This window comes from Dryobates pubescens, chromosome 30 (assembly GCF_014839835.1).
Source record: "Dryobates pubescens isolate bDryPub1 chromosome 30, bDryPub1.pri, whole genome shotgun sequence".
Classification (NCBI taxonomy): Eukaryota; Metazoa; Chordata; class Aves; order Piciformes; family Picidae; genus Dryobates; species Dryobates pubescens.
In genome coordinates, this window is record NC_071641.1 from 2499791 (window position 1) to 2519943 (window position 20153).

Sequence of the window (20153 nt, forward strand, 5' to 3'; positions counted from 1 at the left end):
CTCCATAGTGCTAACATCATTCACAATCTAACTGCATGAAGTAGCTGAGATTGCCTACCAGGATATTTCATGAGTGAAGGAGGCAACTTTGAACCTGCTCACGATCCACTTTCAAAGACTGCCTCAGAAAATATGTCACTAATGTGACATACTGCAATAGCCATAGTGCCCATCACAGATACAAGATTTTTCTTGGTAGCTACTTGGCTTCCATGTTTAATCCTGATCCTATCATAAAAATATTCTTTACAGACACGTACAGAAGTTTCATAATTCCCTGATCAGCAGCAAAATTACATTCTTTAGAGTGATTGTGAGAACTCATCATCAAAAAGGCTTTGTTGAGCAGAAATGGTTGCAGCTTGAACTCCTCTCAAAAGGAACACAGTTTAAAGGAGCTTTCATCTTTGTTGTAGGCATGCCTCCTGCTATGCGATCTGTAAATGGTATCTGATCGAGCCAGGACAGCATGAAGAGTAAACACAGAAAATGCTGTAAGAGCAGAAGCCTATTCATGAGTGATAGTGGCAGGCACAGAGGGCAAGCAAACACATGAAGATTCCTTGAATACATGTGGCTGAAATTGAATGTTATTCAAATAGGATTAGGAAACTCATAAACTGAAAATTAACAAAACAGTAATCAAACTTTTTCAGGCAGTTGTGACAAAATTAGATGGTACCAGCTGCATCCTGCATCATGCAGTAAGGTGCTGAGCAAGACAAGCACGTCCCGAACGATCTCAGAAATGAAGAGTAAATGAACAAATAAAATACTTACCCGAATCATCATGACTGAGCATCTAATATTATGAATTGTATCATAGACCTTCTTAGAAATGTCCACGAACTGGTTATCATCAAATAGATGGACAGTGTTCTTGCTCAAGCTCTCCAATGCAATATTGACTTGACTAATAAACTCTGGGATCACTATTTAAAAAACAAAACAGAAAAAAATCCAGTGAACACAAAAAAGATAAACTGTTGGTTCTTCTTTCTAGCTGCTTGCCTCAAATTGTTTACGAGTTTCTTTTTAAAAAGCATTATCATAATAACACTTTTATAAGAGTTATTACAGTGACAAAAATGCACTTTGTGTGCACTGGTGTACATTGTAATCTGTGGATGGGCACATTGTGAGTTGGAGGGTGCTTACACAGCACAGCAATAAAGAAAGCCTTCAAAGGGGGGCTGAGGAAGCAGTTGTGAACATCTGTCAGTGATTTCAATACTAATAGTACCCAGAGAATAAGGAATCAGGATTATTAATAGTAGTTACGGCTTTGAGCCCGGGTTAAACAAACTCCTACTATTTCTGAATCTGCTTTCAATCTAATTAGAGATGAAACTACCAAAAGACTGATGCTTATTCAAATTCCCCAGTTATAACCTAAACTCACCATGGCAGTTTACCTTTTCTGATTGAATCAAAGTAATTGTAAATGCTGATCACTTGGGCATTAACCTGTGCTTCATCTCCAGACCACGACGGAATTTCTATTGCTAGGTAATGTATTTTAGTACACCCCAGGTTGTACAACACAGGATATGACCTGTACTAATACAAGATGACTTTGAAAACACTTCACATGTACAAAATGAATGACAACTCAGAGAATCATAGGAATTACTCTTATTTACTTTCAATATGGAAATTACTTTTTTCCTGTCCCCATCACAATCATCTTCACAAAAAAAAAAAAAGAAAAGAAGTCTTTATGTGCTTTGACCACTACTGTTTAAATATTAAAGACTATTTAAATGTACATCTTATGTGTTAGAAGAAAATACTTCACTGAAAGGGTTCTCAGCACTAGAATAGGCTGCCCAGGGAGGTGGATGAATCCCCATCCCTGGAGGCATTTCAAAGATGAGGTGTGGTGCTAAGGGGCATAATTTAGCACCAGACTTGGTAGTTAGAGAATGGCTGGATTCCATGATCTTAAAAGGCTTTCCAATGGAAATTATTCTGTCATTCTATAATTCTACAGTTATGCTTAACTGTAGCTATGAAAACACCTTTTTAGAGTGGAGGCCATTATTCATATATCAGGGTGCCACAGAGAAACAATTTTAAAGCACAGCATTTGCAGAAGAACAGTTGTGAAACATAAAAATGAACCCGTAAATGTACACAGAAGCTTTCAGGAAAAAAGAAATATTGTGAAGAAACTAAACTAATAACTCCTTAAAACCTGCTTACAACCACAGGCTCATGTTCCTCTTTCAAACTGTCGTATGGTGTTCTTTAGTTCGTTATTTACTGTTTTAGTCGAAACAAAACAAAACAAACAGGTTCAGGGGAAAAATGCAGCAAAGCAACAATCACTATTCTGTCAGAAAAAAAAACATAACCCCTTTTCTTGTCGTGGTAGGTAATTCACTATTTCTTCTCTGCCTGTCTTTTCTCAGTTTAGCACTGAGAAAGTCACATAGCAAAGGAATAGATGCTTGAGTATTACCCTCTCAAGGATGCTTTTTTGATACTGTTGATATTATATGATATGTTAGATGAACATATCTTTAAGGTGTCCTTCATCTTTCAGCAAGTTCAGCCTAGTCTTCCTATGGAAGTAGGCAGTTGTGGCAAGTCATGGGTATCTCAAGTATTCTATTATTCTCCCATCATCTGATCACCTAGCATGAAAGTTGGTGTGATGGATATAGACAGATTGCTTTTAGAGGATTTAAGCAGTTTTCCAGTTGCAGGAATTCAGCTAAACTAAAGTATAAGAAGAATATGGTTGAAAAGAGTAAGAACACAGTTATCACTTATATGCAGGATAACACCAGGGTAAATAAGAAATCTAGTTAATAACCACACACTCTTTATTCAGTTGATGTTTTGGTTTTTTGTGTTTCACTCTTTGAAACCAAGTAACAGCTTGCAGTGCTTGTGATTTAAAAAAAAACATTTGCTATTTTCTTTTGGAGGGGTATCTAATAATTTCAAGTAGTAAAAGCACTGTATATTCCTGTAATCCTATTGTATTACTAAGTCTTATGGCCATTCTTAATATCATTTCTGTTCGAAGTGTTATACAAAGAACTAATACATACATGAAATAAAACCCAGCTAAAGCAACTGCGCTGGCCAAGGCATATCGTCTGAAATGTAGAGGGGGCTTCTGGCAGAAGCTTGAGTTACACCACTTAAGGAGTGCTGTTTAGAATGGAATAAACTGCTCGGTGTCTGATGGAGACATCTTCATTAGATATGTTCAAAAACATATTTAAATAATAATGGGATTACTGTAAAGAACAGTAATTCTGCATGCACTGTAAAAGGCTGAACTGAGTAACGAAACAGTTCGTTGAAGCTCTCGTCGCTCACGGCTGTTGCAAATCCACAAAATACAATGCTAGCATTAAGATCAAGTTTCTAAATGTCATTTCACCACGGGAGGGACACAACTTCAAGCCTGGTTTTTTGTGTGATACAATGTCAAATTGACTAAATTTAATTACAACACTGTTTCAGATAATTTGCCAAGACATACATAGAAACACACATATAAATGATAGACTCACACACTGGCTTATGTAAACCAGTAAATTGCTGCTTCTAAGTTTGAAAATACCCTCATTTATCCTCCTTTTCAACATATGCATGACAGTGATTCAACTTCCTGCCTGCAAAACACAGTTATTTTCATTTGTACCAAAACAATTTACATACACCTAAAGTGTTACTTTAAGACAGCAGACTGGACCTGTATGGGTGTGGGTGATTGCTTGTGACTTTGGAATCTGTGAACCTCTGGACCATCCACTAGTCAAGCTCTTTCTCCACAGTCCTTGCACAGCCTGGCAAATGGACATAACACTGCAGGTGGGAACTAAGGCAGCACCTACACTTAAACATCACTGTTCAAGACTTCACTGGTGACTTAAAGTGATCTTTACAAAACTACACAGAAGTATTTTTCAGTTTGTGGGGGTAGATGGATTTCCTTGTCTGGGGTGTTAAAGGCAGGTCACAGAATTCCCAAGATTCTTTGAGATCATATAAACCAAGTACCTTTTTAAAAGCTCTTTACCTCCTGCATTTTCCTGCCATGCTCAAGGACAGACTGACCATGAGATATCAGACAAGAAAGACATTTTCCCCTCAGTCATATTGGCAAAGAATTTCAGACATGTTCTAAAACCTTTTTTTTGCATTGCTTAGCAGACAGCATGGACCATGTGGGCCCTGTCTTATCTCATCAGTTCCCTCCTGCTATTGCAAGGCCTTTATGTGCTGTGAAAACATCCACTCCTCCCGAACTCAGTTGGCAGCACAGAACAGTATGACCTTCTTTAACTGAAGTCACTAGGCTTTAGTGGCATCTGCACTAAACACTATGTCTTGTGACACACATAAACTAAGAAAACCCAAAAAACCCCAACACCATCACAAACAAGCAAAAACCCCACCACAAACAAACAAACCAATACTAAAAAGCCACATGATTACTTTTCATAAATTAATTTTAGGGGGCACACAGAGGCTTTGTCTTACCTTCAGTCCAATTGCAGACTGCCTTCAAACCTCCACATGCATGCCCTCACTTCAAAACTAGTGAACTGAAGCTGTTGCATACTTCTGGTTTTTGGTTGCCAAGTCAATTTTGAGATTGTTCAATATTGTAGTCCAACTTGCTACCAAGGCCAGATAGCAGAGAGGTGACATGCTAGTACTGGTAGAAGGAAGGCAGCAGGACAAGGTAGATGGGGCAGGCAAGCATCACTGCTGCAAATGTAAGCTGCATTTAGAGCTGTTCAAAATAACTGTGAATTGCATCCCCCATTTCTATGATTAGAATTTGTTAACACAGATTACTAATGAAATCTTTCTTTGTTATATCCAAGGCCAAAGCTCTGCCAAACAAGAACAGGGAGCCAACTTACATATCAGGCAATTTCTGAAGGCTGCTGAACAAAAACTACTGAATTGGAAATGTCCTGATTAGGATCCAAGAAATGATGGAACAAACGTTCAGAGGAAATGGAGGTCTTCCTACGGGGGAGTCCTTCATTATATATAAGGAAGAATATTGAATAGAGAACAGTTTTTCATCAATTTAGGTAAGGAAGAGAAATTCTAAGAGTAAAAAAAAATAAATCTCTCTGAAACTTGGTTGTTTCTAGTGAAAGAGCATTAGTAACCTAAAGAGTGGTGTTAATTAGCAAAAATCCCAAACCAGACAGGACTTAGGAGCACTATTACACACTCATTTTTCTTTTACATTTAGTGTGATAAATCATATTAAACCTGTAGCAGCAATAATATTCTTAACAAAGTATATAAAGGGATATTTTGTGGAAAGTAAAACTACTTTTTTAAAGACTGGCCTTTGAAAAGGTCATTTAGAAGATACTTATAGTCATTTAAGTACTTTAAAAAGATGGAATTCACTTCATACAATAAATTCATTGTTACAGTAAGAAAAATCTTGGAACAGGGCATATATTCTAACTCAGTGTGCAGGACAACACCAGTTTTGGCTAAGATTTTACACATCAATGTTGACACATGTTGTCGCCTACTCCCTTATCAGAGAATCACAGAATGGCTTAGGTTGGAAGGGACCTTAGAGGTCATCTACTCCAACCTCCCCACCATGGGCAGGGACACCTCTCAGCTAGACTCAGCTGCTCAGGGCCTCATCCAAACTGGCCTTGAACACCCCCATGGAGGATGCACCCCCAGTCTCCCCGGGCAGCCTATTCCAGAGACTCACCACCCTTGTACCGAAGAACTTAAAATCCACTCTAAATCTAGTCTCCCTCAGCTCAAAACCATTCCCCCTTGTTCTATTGCTAGACATCCTTATGAAAAGTTCCTCTTTGGCCTTCCTGTAGGATCCCTTAAGGGGATACTGCCTGCAAACTGACAGTCTGCTTATTCCACATTTACTGTTACATCCCAGAAATTTCTCATTATCATTACCCTGGGCATGTAACTCCTAGTGCTCTTTAGTGTACCTGAGCCTTTCCTTGAAGACAATGCAAGCATGTTTAGAAGATCCCCAAAGCATTCCAGCTTCATGCAATAAAAAAGGAATTCCACAAATCAAATGGCTGCAGGGTCAGGTGGATTTGTTTGCAAATATACCTGTGGTAATATACCGGACTCTCTTCACATAAACACTGTGGCTGTAAAAAACAACATGGTGTTTTGTTTTGTTAAAGAAGAAAATTATTCTGCTTTGGTTCTGTTTGTTACTTTTCATTTGACAGATTACAACTTTAGACTTTCAGAAGACTCTTTTAATTTACTTTCTACCATTTAAAATTCTCTACTTCTATTCGGCTGCACACACAATATGTGCACAGATACACAATCCCCCATCTATTGAGGTAAACAACAAATTCATATTTGAGAGATATTACAAACCTTTGTCTTATAGCTTGCAATTGGAAAGAAACAAAAAGAAGCCTGTTCTAAATCAGTGGGAAGAGAACTGGCAGTCCAAAGAACAGAGGATAATCTGGAGGGATGTTAAACCTTTTAGTAACTTGGTTACTAGTAACGTGTTATCATTGTGATAGGGAGCCACTCACACTCATTTCTCAATACTTTGATGTCAGGATAGACAAAGCACTCTCTGATTTTTAATACCTAGTATGTGATTTAATTTCCAATTCAAACTGTTTGAGTGTGTGGCAAGTGATGGTTTTCATTCAGAGGATAAGGAAAATTTTTAATTTAATTTAAGCAGGTAGAAGTAGTGGGGAAAGCTATCTAGAACAGTAAAATCAATGGAGAAAGACTAAGTATCTGTCACTAAATGTCTCTAAGTATCTCTGAGCTCTGCTTAGCAAAAAGTCACAGAAAATCAACTTTATTTTTATGTGCAAAGTTACATTCTTATTCTGTAATTTTCCCCAAAATGCAGCCTATGCTTAGACACCAAAAGGTAGACAGATTTTATTAAAATTTATAATTGCTTTTTACAAACATGCTTCTGAAAAATGCAGAGAGGGGAAGCAAAGAAAACCAATTAAGATAGGTCTTCAGTTCATGCAAATCTCAGCTATTACGCCCATGAGACAGTATTACATTCACTGAAGTGCATAGATACATGGCAATTGTTTCTGGCAAAGAGACTTTCCAAAAGAAACTATATTGCTGTAAGATCATTTATGAATGTCAGATGCATGGCTCTCACTTGTTTTTGTAGAGCAAAGCAATGTTCATTGTAGGTATGAGCCTATTCACCTACAAATCCTTTCTGTATGTTCTTGTGTACAGGTCACTGTGCTAAAAAACTCTGCCTTTCCCTGAACAACAGTGCAAACAGCTAAATGCAGCTACTACTCCCAAAAATGGCTCATTAGCATTGTCTCCAAAATGAAATAAAAATGTATAAAGAACCAAGAGCAGCACATACTGGCATGTCTACCATGCTTATTTGCCCCTACTCCTCTAAGTGAGATTGAGGGAAAGCACAGAGACAGGAAGCCTTACTGAAAACACACTGATAACATTTGGACAGATATCGTGCTGCAATGTCCAAATGTCTCAGCCTGTGAAAGTGAGGTTGTATAATTCACCTCAAGTGCTCTGAATGTGCTAATTGAAGGGGAATGGCTGATACATTAAAGTAGAAAGGGGTGAGGGGTGGGGGGGTGGGATAGTGCCACAGTGCAAGAGCCAAATGCTTGCCAGGGGTTAAAAATTGAAAGTGATACAAAAGAAATGTAAAGTGCAGTGAAGAGTTAAGCACACAGTGCTTCAACAGATGGCCAGGGGTGAAGACTATTATTCATAGACCGTTTCAGACTCATACTCCTTTAAGAGTTACCTAGGCATGGCAAGAGTTGATATCCTTCACTCCCTTAATGCCTCCAGCACAGATCAATGGACAAAAATACATACTTCTGCTAACTGATACATTAAGATTCATGAAGGTTAATAAAAATGCTGTAGTTAATACAGACACTCTAAAAAGGACAAAACTAGACCCGCTCCTGTCATGCTGAGTAAACATCTTCAAGACTGCTGTAGGCTCGAGGTGAGGAGAAAGTTCTTCACTGAGAGAGTCATTAGCCACTGGAATGGGCTGCCCAGGGAGGTGGTAGAGTCACCAACCCTGGAGGTGTTCATGAGGGGATTGGACGTGGCACTTGGTGCCATGGTTTAGTCATGAGGTCTGTGGTGACAGGTTGGACTCGATGATCTTTGAGGTCTCTTCCTACCTTGCTGATTCTGTGATTCCAACCTCCCTGCCATGGGCAGAGGCATTGCTCAACTAGACTCAGCTGCTCAAGGCCTCAGGATAAGTCAGTTAAGTCTCTGAAGGTACTTCTCTCTCCCCATTTTGACTTAGATGGCACACCAAAAGAAGATAAATTAAGTACCAAAGGTCAGAGGGGGTAGGAAAAAACAGACCATAAAGTCTTCTTATGTTTCCTCCTTGGTTGGTGTCTTTTGGGTGAGAGAGAAAAGAGACAATCCCTATGTGAAAGGCTCAGCAGACAAAGGAAACTGTCAGTCATTTTGTACAAGCTGTTCCAATTAGCCCACAAACTGCATTTGAAAAAGGCAAGTGAAGTCTCTAGGAAAATGCAAAGCCATTAAGCTTGTGCACATCAGCATGTAAGAAGTGGAAAAGCTAAATAAAAAGCAGAAGATGGAAGGAAGCTTGTATCAGGTAACTGTCTTTTATTGCTAAGATAAAATACTTTTTCCCAGAGAAAAGTAATGCAACACCTGCAGAATCATTTAATGAAATACCATACAGGAAAGCTCTGTTTCAGGTTGAATAGATCAGTATCAGTATGGAGACTATACAGTCTGATTACACTGAAAGGGATAGAAAGTAAGAGGAGACCATCAAAGGTGGCCAAAATAACAATATTTGGGCAAACAAATAAATTTACCTCTCTTCTTATTATTAACTACCTCAACACACATGCTGCAATTTATGCCTGATTTCTCCATTTTCTTATATCCTGTTAGCACCCTTCCCATTTCTGGCTCCCATTCTCTCTCTCTAGGCACTTTCACTAGGCATAAGGGATGCACTTCACTGCCAACGGTTACTTGTGTAAGGTAACTTGGGAACTAATGGCAGCATAAAAACAGTTGTCTGCTTGAGAAACAAAACTATGAAGCAGCCAAAAATATTTCCATGATTTGATGCCTGTTCATTGCAGGTCACATGAATACAGACAGGAATGAATACTGTATGTTCTTTTTTTCCACTCCTGTTGAATTATGTACAGACAGTGGATTCTTAGGTTTGCAGTACTGCAAAAACATTTGAGATGATGCCATGCTTGATGTCCCTTGATACGGGCAAACATTCCAACCAAAACCAGTTTTATGTCTTCTTGTCTTTTCTGGGTAGACAGATTTAGGCACATTATATATTACTGTCAAAGCAAGGCAACAGAACAGAAATCAGTGTCAACTCCTAATGTGTTTAAACACATTTTCAAAAAAAAAGGGCTGTGCTTTTACATGGGAATCAAACTATGCTTTCCTGAGAGTGCTGCTTCCCTTGGTATTTGTCATAGTACTTGCAGAAGTTAGGGAAAGAAGAAGAATTAAAAAAAAAAAAGTAGTAATGGAAGTAATGTTGAAAGTTCTCAGATTTTCTCATAAAAATGTCAGAAAAGAAGATAAAACCAGGCAAGTTATTCAAACTCTTTTCACTGTTCTGTCTGTTTTGCCACTTCATCACCATGTCAGTTCACTCTTGTTCACATAAAGTCAGTTCTGTCTGGCAATATTTGAACTGATTAAGAAAGCTGAAACAAAATTCTTGTATTTTCTCTCAGTAAAATAAAGTAAATATCAGTCAAATGTAAGATAGTAGAAATTTGTTTAGACTGACAGCTAGGATTTAGACTTCTGAGTTCATGAAGTTGAATCCAGTATTAGAGAATTTTTCAGACTTGCCAGAAAGATCCTTAATAGCAATTTTTTCACTGCCCAACTATAATATTTGCAACCCTGAATACACAGAAGTCCTGGGAGCTCCACAGATAATTGTTTGTATCAAGTATAGACTATGAAAGGCCAGAGAATCCTGTTGCATAAACAACTGCTATAAACAACAGAAAACATTTACAGAATAGTCCAGTTGTATTCCTGTGGTCCGTACAGGCACATGCCAATGCAAGTTTCCTTTTTGAGTATTAGGAAAAGATAAATGGACACTACTAACCATTTTCTGAAGAAGATTGCCTTGCAAAATCAAAGTTATTCAGGGGTATTTAACCACTGCTCAACAGCCCTTAAAGTTGTAGCATGCACAAACCATGAACCTGATTGTCTGAGTTTGTCTTTCATCTGCTCAGAACAGATGTGGTGAGGCCAGTGTGCCCAAGTGGAAAGCTGCTGTCTCATCAGTTACAAGTCTCCCAACACTGCTACTTTATCTAAGAACTCCAATAAAAGTCTTCCATAACTTAAAAAACATTGAACTGCATGGTGCTATCATAACTGGATAACATGCCCAGGGAGATTAGAGACCATATGGTGAATCACTAGTGCATAACTGGTGAGTTAGGTAAGAGAACTGCAGGATTCACTTGAACTGTGGCATACAAAGTTTATACCACTACAGAGAGAATATAGCTTAGAAATCAAGACTTACCATTCTTGGTCAAATACTGGACATTCTTCATCACTCCTTCAGTATAAGCCCCTGGCTCATAATTGTCCATCTCACCCGAAACAATATGAGCCACTCTGGAAGCACGGCCTCGGATTGCGCCTGCTGCACGATCTAAATCATCCGCACTTTGCTCTCTCAGGGCAATGATGCACTTGTTTACATCCTCAAGAATATGGCTTTCTGCAAACAAACCAACAGCTCTTGTGAATGTGTGCAAGACAAAGATTGAAGCATTAAAGGCAGGAGGGGCTGATGTAGACAGAATGCAGGAGAAAGGACTAACAAATACCCACTTCTGCTGTCATAGTCATGTCTAAACTGAAGCAGTGCAGGCCACCATTACATTTGGATTAATGTTATCTAAGTGTTAGCAGAGATGATTACAGAAGCTTGTAGTGCAACCACACTTTAAGGGTCTTGATGTGAAGAATACCTTGTCTTTTAACTGTTTAGCAAAGATAACAACTAAAGGGATTAGTCCTGTGTAAAGACAAGGTTCTCTGGTGTCTACCAAGTCAAAACTGTGGTTTTCCATTATGGAGACAAGTGGTTGGTTATCTTGTGTGATACCAATCTCAATTAAATTAAAAAAAGACAAAACAAACTACATGTGCCCTAATGGGAATGTTGCATGAATGGAACACAGGATGGAAAACTCCCAGCTTCCAAACCCTTCCAAGAGATGTTAAACCTGACACTTTCATGGAGAAATAAAAATCACACTTGAGGCCAGGTGCTCAACAGAAATGCAATTAGATGTGTATGTTGTGGATTGAGATCCCAACGAGCTGGTTCCTTCCAAACTGGTTAGACTACTTTTAAGTCATTTTAGAATCTAATAATCAAAGCCTATAATATCATCAGGGAGCATAAATTAGGATGTGTATCTTCCAGATACTGTTTCAAAGAAGAAAAAGATGGATGTGCATTTTATTAACTGTATGTAGTCCATCCACCTCAGACTAGATGTGCAACATTACAAGATATGCAACACCTTTCCTTGCAACATCCATGCATTGTCGTATGTGCAGGGTCAATTGAGGAATTGACAAATGCCATTCTTACATCAAAAACTCAAAAGCTCTTGTCAGCATAACAGAACATACAGGCAATAATAAGTGTATTCAGTAAGCATAAATGACCTCATCCCCACTGGCTGGTGCTACTAAACAGTAGCCTTTTTGAATATCCATAGCCAACGTGCAGTCTCTCACCATATTCTGAAGCTCTTCTCAGATGAGGTACTTCAGAATCAATAAAATCTTGCTTAACTTTCCCAAGGCACAAACAAGCTTGTAAATTTACCTTAATCGAAGGTAAATTTACTCATCTAATCAAAAAGGAAACAAATCAGCACTGATCACAGTTCAGATGAGATTGTTCTAACCTGTATCCTTCTTACAGACACTTTGTTCTCTTAAACAAAATGCATTAGGTGAGGTTTTCATTGTCATCAAAGTAACCTACTTTCCAAGCAGAAAAGGAAGATTAGGATTCACAGAGCAGTTTGGGTTGGAAGGGACCTTTAAGACCACATAGTTCCAACCCCTGTGCCATGGGCAGGAACACCTTCCACTAGACCAGGTTGCTCAAGGCCTCATCCCACTCTGCCTTGAACACCTCTAGGGAGGGAGCGCTCACAACCTCCCTGGACAACTTATCCCAGTGTCTCACCACCCTTACTGTAAAGAATTTCTTCCTAATCTCCAGTCTAAATTTCCCCTCAAGCTTCAATCCATTCTCTCTCCTACCACTACAAGCCCTTGTGAAAAATGTCTCTTCCCGGTTTTCTTGTAGGCCCTGTTCAGGTACTGGATGGCTGCTCTAAGGTTTCCCTGGCCTTCTTTTCTTCACTTGAACAGCCTCAGCTCTCCCAGTTTGTCCCCACAGGGGAGGTGCTCCAGCCCTCTGATCATGTACCTGGCCTCCTCTGCACCCACTCCAGCACTTCAATCTCCCTCTCATGCTGGGGGCACCACCTCCAGGTGGGGTTTCATGAGAGCAGAGGGGCAGAATCCCCTCCCTTGTGGTTGATGATGTAATGAGTTTAGTGTCTAGCATAAGAGCCAATTGTAACAGTGGATTGATAAAAGTTTAAAGAAACTGTCAGTTGGCCACAGTCACTGAGGCAATTATAATGGGCTGTGCACTGTACCTTCTGACTTTCCTTGGGGATCTTGGTGTTAGTCATACTGGCCAAAAATCATATCTCAGCTGAGCTAACTATTGGCTAATAAAGCTATCTTTGACAAAGCCATGCTGCAGACTGTCTCTGGACAAAATGCTCTTCCACTGCATGTCATCTGAAGAAAGAGGTGATGCCTTCCCACTGCACTTGGCACTGCTAAGGCCAAGCACTTCAATGTTACAGCTTCTCTGCTCAGTTCAAGAAAACTGTGTACCAAACAGACATTACAGAGAAAAGATAAGAAGAATAATTATCAGAAATGTAGGTAATATAGTATATGAAGAAGCATTAGCAAACTCCATTTGTTTAGTCTCCTGAAGACAAGACGGAAATGAAAACACACTGTTCTGCATGCCTTAAACCATAAAATTAGCTGTAGAAACATATGCAGTGATAGTTTAGCCTGAACAAAACAATTTTTATCTTCTACCATCTGTTGGTATGATAAAATGGGAAACAAAGAAACTGTTTATAAAAAGCAACATTCCTTTCAGAACAGAGCAATACCTGGACATGGTACCTTACAGTAGCCATTGGAATGGGCTGCCCAGGGAGGTAGTGGAGTCACCATCACTGGAGGTGTTTAAGAAGAGACTAGATGGGGCGCTTGGTGCCATGGTTTAGTTTATTAGATGGTGTTGGGTGATAGGTTGGACTTGATGATCTCAAAGGTCTTTTCCAACCTAGTTTATTCTATTCTATTCTACGCTACTCTACTCATAAAAGAATTCTAATTTTTTCAGTAATGGCACTACCCAGTCTGGCAAAAGATATACTCCTGCAGACTCAAACTTTTTGTGAACCTTAAACAGATACTTGAAATCAAAGAATTTTTAACAATATCCATATTTAGATTTATAGGTTTCTGGTGCAAAGTTATGATAACAAAACCAGCAAGTCCCATTATAGAATTCCCTATTATCGCTCCTGTATTCAGACCAGAAAACAGTAGTTGCATTTTATTCCCACCTTTTTGCTACATACTGAAGTTCAAAGAATATTCAAGGCTAAATCTTCACAAGCAATCTTATGATTTTACTAGCACTTGGGCCTCTTTTAATACACTATCTACATTCTACAAGACAGTATCTTTGTCATTATTCAAAGAAGAAGTCACTGGTAATCACTTAATGTTTGAAGACCCTGGCAACATCAATAGAAAAAAGTTAGAATTAATAAAAAAGTGGAGAAAAATATGTACTCAGAACAAGGGTCACATTAACCAAATATATTTTAACTGAGAAAGCTAGAATACAAGGCCAGGAGACTAGGCAGCATGAAAGTCAAAGCCCCGCTTTTGACTCAGACAGACAGTCCAGACAGACTGTTCCTTCAGTGCGCTGGTATTTGTGTTAGCATTCTCATGGTACGTGTACAGGTCTCACATCTGATCACAAACGCAGCCTAAAACCACCACACTGACAAGTGCCCACCCATCTCTCCTCTTCCACAGCAAGTAGCACTTGAATGACGCTGCATTATACACCCAACTTTGCTAAACTGCTCCAAAAAGTGCCTCCATCAGATCAATACATTTAGACCTAATGCAGTATGTGCTTCCAAACAGATCCAAGAAGCCATGAATAAATCAGTGTACTTCCCTCATACCCTATACCATTTCTTAGAAATGTAGGTTTTAGTGAACAAGGCATGCATGAAGAACTCTGCCAGATAACCTTAACTCTGCATTAACAGGTTAATTGCTCCTTCACGTGTTCACTGAAGTGTGAGTCTGGTGAATGAGAGATAACAGTGAAAATTAAATATGTGAGGATCTAAAGGGGGGGGGAGGAGACAGAGAATTAAAAAGAAGAAAATTAAAAATCACTGCAAGTATAATGAGGTTCACCAGAAGAGTGAACAACTGCTCAGAAATGTGGTAAAAATCTCTGTTCTTAGTCTGAATACAGTGTGGGACAAGCTGTGAGCAGTAGAGTGTACTAGACACTGAGGTCCCATCCAACTGGAATGGTTTTATGATTCTGTGATATTAAGGGGAAAAAAAAAGGTTAGGAGCTGCCAGGCAAAAAGAGCACAGGCTAAGGCTGACTTACCCAAGCTCCACAAATTACTGCAATGCCTTCTCAGCATCAACAAGCCCTTCCCAGACTCAGTCATAAAATTTTCACAATATTTGCCACCGTCAGCTTCAACTTCAGACTTTTCTTCTTGGTTTGCTATCTCAGATGTAATAATCACTTTCCCCTCGTCCTTGTAGCTACTGACTAATGGAGAATATTTGTCTTACAAAAATCACACTGTATTTTCCTTAGTATTTGGTATTCAGTCATAAAATAAATAGAACATTCCCTCACAAAAAAAACCCCATCAGGAGACAGTTTCCCTTTCTGCCACCTTTACAAACCTCAGGTAAAATTCTAGAAGGCTTCTTTTTCCAGTAGATAAATTACAAAAGGGGACTTTTCTTTGGAAGCTGTGTGTTATTTTTCTTCTTTTATTTCTTCATTCCCATCAGCTTCCAAGCACTCTGCTAGAACTGTCTGGGGAAGAACTCATAACTACAGAAGAGGACCCTCCTTCAGCATATGGACAGAAGACTGTGTCAAACACAGAATGCTCCACAAACCTTTGCTTGGTCTTTTGTGCCCCACTCGCCCCTTTTGAAGGCAGAGTTGCTTACACTGCTGCTGAGTTAAAGCTGATAGAGACTACAATTCATTTCATTAAATATATATATATATATAAATTTGAAAGTTGTATTCTCAGTGCTATGAAAAGTAGAGATTCAATTTTCCATATCATTTGCTCTACCAAAAAGAGGAAAGCTGAAGTCTGTAGTTTTATTGCCTTAGGTGAAATATGAGTTGGCCTTAACAGGGCATAAATAAATTTGTTTTCTGCCCTTCTGTGGCTGGGAAATGGAAAATTTATTGTTGCTTTTAAAATTCTGCATTCAAAATCCAAATCTAGTTAAAATATTATCTAGCTTCATGAAAATATATCTTTAAAAAAACAGAAAGGCCTTGATAAATCATAAATCCTTGAGTCTAAAATGCCAAAAGTAACAGATTGTGTAAAGGAATTAGTTTATGTTGGGAATTGCATGGAGTTTTTCATTTAGCTCCAGTCTTATCCCGTTGCAAACTAAAGTCTTTTGAACTATCAAATAGCCATCCAGATTACAGCAAAACAGTTCAAAGTAAATACCTTAAACATCAATGCATAGCAGATATCCTGGTTAATAATTCCAGGGTAGGTGCTGCAGAATGATTAATTGGAAATCTTCCTACTTTGGACCACAGCATATATGAAAACTGCAATTACTAAAGAATACTCAAATGTCTGGTTTTGAGTCAGCTGCAGAACTACATCAATTGACCTTCAAAAGATTTAATGTTGGGAAGGCAGGGAGAATTAACAAACATGAACATCTACTTCCTTATTTCCTTTTTCTAGATTGGTGATGTCTAATTGGAAACCTTTTGCATCACTTGTTTTATAATGTGTGGAACAAAGCAGACCATATTATGTTAAATGGTAGCTATTTAATTTCTGTCTATAAAATACTGTCAAAAGGTAATAGCCATCTGCCACTCTAAATTGTTCAAGTGAAAACACTGACTTGATGAAAATATTATCTTGTAACTGCTTTATATCTGTTGTAGTGAACATCTGATGAACACCTAAGAATTCTGGCTTGCATAACAGCCAACCCACAGATAGGACAAATGATAACAGATGGAAAACATTTAACTGACAAGAGTTAATTTGGGGTAGAAACTCCAAAGTCTCCCTTCAAAAAATGATAAATTGTAAGCTGTGAATGTGTTAGTTTTCCTGGTGGAAGGATTCTACACATCTGTGAACTGCACTGTTTACTGTTGAAAATCTTCACCTCTCAAAGTGTCAAACTTGCAGAAAGAAAAGTTGCCTTTTCATTGGATGTGTTTTTCCAGCTGGTATATTTCTGGTGGGGGGAAGGAGGAGTGTTGTTTGGCCGGGGCATTTTGTGGGGTTTGGAGGGGCAAAGGTTTGGGGGCTTGTTTGTTTATTTTAAAGGGTTTTTCCACACCACAATGCACAATGTTTCTGGGACCAAATTTAAAACATCTGCTAAACTCCCAGAGCACAGAAGTGCAACCCATTACTGCAATTTGGCAAATTCCTTGATTTTGTACTTTCCCCCCTGATTTTTACAAATTCTCATTTTTGTAGGTGACAGGCACCTGTCCTATCCAAATGCTGGAGGTTCCTAAGGGTAGCTTCTGGTCATCATGAAACCTCACTAATGACCTGCTGCTTGCTATCAAGTTCACAAGGGATATTAAGGGAACTCATCACATCCAACAGTCAGTTTTTGGTCATCATGTGCATGTTTGTATCTGTTCTATCACATTCCATTTTTAAAGAGAACAGGGGTTGACATGCTGCACAATAGCCTAGCTGGCTAAATTTCAACTATAAAAGCACACACCAGAAGTTTCAGAACTACAATACAACTGGAGTCTGCTTTACTAGATGAAGATTTTGTATCATATTCTAGAATCAGAAACACTGTCATCACGTACAACAGCGGTGTCACTTTAAACTCTCAGTGCCACTGATCATAAATTTTCCCTTATCATTTGGTTATGCTTATTTGGGTAACATTTTTTGAACACTTGTCTGTGTTTCCAGTAGGCCTCATTACAAAAGCAAGCAAATCAATTCCAGCAAAACTGCACAAAACCATTAAAAGCTACTGCCACAGCTGCAGCTGGAAAGCTATTAGCAACCAAGCTGTTAGAAAATAAACACACAAAAGATTAATCTCAATCTGCATCAAACCTATGCATCTTGGACCATGCTCCAAAGGCTGCCAAATCTGAGCTCAGCCACATCACATACAAAGTGAATTCCAAATGTGTCAGCCTTCAACACTCTGGAAGAGGATGCCAAGTTTGTAAAGCTTGCCATCAGAAATGAATTTCACAGATAGCTAGGTCTCAGCAACAACTTACTGAAATTCAGCAAGAAGTGTGCAAGAATTCAACAGAAAATTTCAGGTTGTGGATGGAAACTTTAAATAACCTGAATAAGTCCCTGCTGAGCTCCAGCACTTTGCTCTTACATCCAGCCTACTTACTGAATGACTTTCCACACCTGATTTGCTCTTACCCTCTACAGCTCTGCAAGTTGTTCATGACTAAAATGTTTCCATAACCTCAGTAACAGGTACAGAAATCTGGAATTAGAAAATTTGTTTTGGATGTTTGAACTTGACAACTAAGAACTGAAGACAGCTCTCACAGTACCAAGTGATCAGTCTACAAAACAGATTGCTCTCAACATAGTCAAATTAACGTGTATAGTGAAAAACATCCCTACATCACAGAGTCCACAGGGGTTGGAAGGGACCTCCAGGGATCATGGAGCCCAACGCCCCTGCCAGATCAGGAACACCTACAGCAGGTCTCGCATGAACACATCCAGGCAAGTTTTGAATGTCTCCAGAGAGGGAGACCACAACCTCTCTGGGCAGCCTGCTCCAGCTCTCCAGCACCCTCAGAGTGAGAAAGTTTTTCCTTCTGTTCATGTGGAACCTCCTGTACTTCAGCTTGCACCTGTTGCCCTTTGTCCTATCACTGAGAAGAGCCTGGCTTTGTCCTCTCGACACTCACCCTTCACATCTTTATAAACATGAATGAGGTCACCCTTCAGTCTCCTCTCCAAGGAAAAGAGACCCAGTTCCCTCAGCCTTTCCTCATGAGTTCCACTCACCTCATCATCTTTCTGGCTCTGCACTGGACTCTTTCAAGCAGTTCCCTGAATTCCTTCTTGAACTGAGGGGCCCAGAACTGGACATGAAGTTCCAGATGTGGCCTCACCAGGACAGAGTAGCGGAGAAGGAGAACCTCTCTCGACCTACTAACCCTTCTAATCCACCCCAGGATGTCACTGGCCTTCTGTGAACAGTTCTTGTCCTTAGCTCCATTTAAAATCATCCACTTCAGTAAACAGCAGGACTAAAATTACGAAGTCCCACTTCTTTACAACATGCATTTCTAAACTGCTGAAGTAACAATTCCCTACTGTTATGAAGGCAAAGGCAGTAGAGGATATACCTATCAAGGGCAAAGTTGTAAATTTTTTTAATGAAAAATATATCTAGCAGTAACAGGGTAAGCAATACAAGGGTAAGGAATAAGGATGAATAGGAAAATATAAAAAACCAAACTTGGATGACCTTATATTTCCCTGGATGTATGTGGCTTTCAGTCCTTCAGAGAAACATGGATGCAGTAGGGAAAAGACCAGGCCTGACCATGGGGAAGAACCAGGAGACTGGCTGCAGCTGTTGGTCCTCTCAAGCAGGCAAAGCAGAAAAAAGAGGGCAAATGGCAGCAGTGTCCTCCTTTTTATAGGCTTGCTGAACAGGATGGGGGAGTGGAATAGACCACCTTTGACCCAGGTGACCCCTCCTCCTGCGAGGGGGAAACCAAGTCCCTCGCTGTTCACCTGGATCAGGTTTCTTTTGCCCCCAGGAAAAAGCAGGGTGCTCCCAGCCCTCTGCCCAGGATGGGTGTAACCTGGCACAGTCATTAAACTGATTACTGAACACAGTTATACCAGCAGATGCAGGCTTCACATACGCAGGGAAACACACATCAAGCCTTTCTTAGTCCTGATCAAGAAGGGAAAAATTCAAAGCCATTTTCTTATACTCCTGGTGAGAATCATGAAAAGGGAGCTTAACTATTTCAGTTTAGAGAATTCATATTTATTCTGAACAATAATATAGCTTGCCCAAATAAATTTGAGATAAATGGTATGGAAACCTCCTGTGTCATTTACCTTCCTAGCGCCAGGGGAGGTTTAGGCTGGAGGTTAGGAGGAAGTTCTACACAGAAAGAGTGACTGCCCATTGGAATGTGCTGCCCAGGGAGGTGGTGGAGTCACTGTCCCTGGAGGTGTTCAAAAAAGGATTGGAGGTGGCACTTGAAGCCAGGGTTTAGTTAGTCATGAGGTGTTAGGTATGAGGTAATAGGTTGGACTTGATGGTCTCTGAGGTCTTTTCTAACCTTGTTGATTCTACAATTCTATGATTCCACTGTGCCACAGTGTGGCAGTACACCCAAACTGCCCCCCTGCCCTGAAAAGATGGAATGGGGGGAAACAGAGAAGCTGGGATGAAGGGAGCCAGGAGAGACACCTCACCCTCCCAGACCTGTGGCTCAGTGGATTCACATGAGCCCTTCCCCCAAGCCATATGTCCTGCCAGGCACAGACCCCGTGCAGGGTCAAGTCTGGGAGTGTTTGGGCATGTTTTGGCAGAGAACTGGTTATCAGTTTCTGGCCTTTCATTTCTGGCTTTTGGACATGCTCTCTGGTAACAATCCAACAAAA

At 39.7% G+C, this 20153-nt stretch overlaps 1 protein-coding gene across 2 annotated transcripts in view; it reads right to left on the minus strand.

Moving 5' to 3' along the window:
* CTNNA3 (catenin alpha 3) overlaps positions 1-20153 on the minus strand; it is a 307748-nt gene that overhangs the window by 46770 nt on the left and 240825 nt on the right. For both annotated transcript variants that reach the window (XM_054174672.1, XM_009907134.2), the window contains exons 12-13: positions 10598-10798; positions 781-932 (exon numbers count right to left, since the gene is read on the minus strand). In XM_054174672.1, the coding sequence (XP_054030647.1) occupies positions 781-932; positions 10598-10798 (353 nt within the window). The remainder of the gene's footprint in view (positions 1-780; positions 933-10597; positions 10799-20153) is intronic.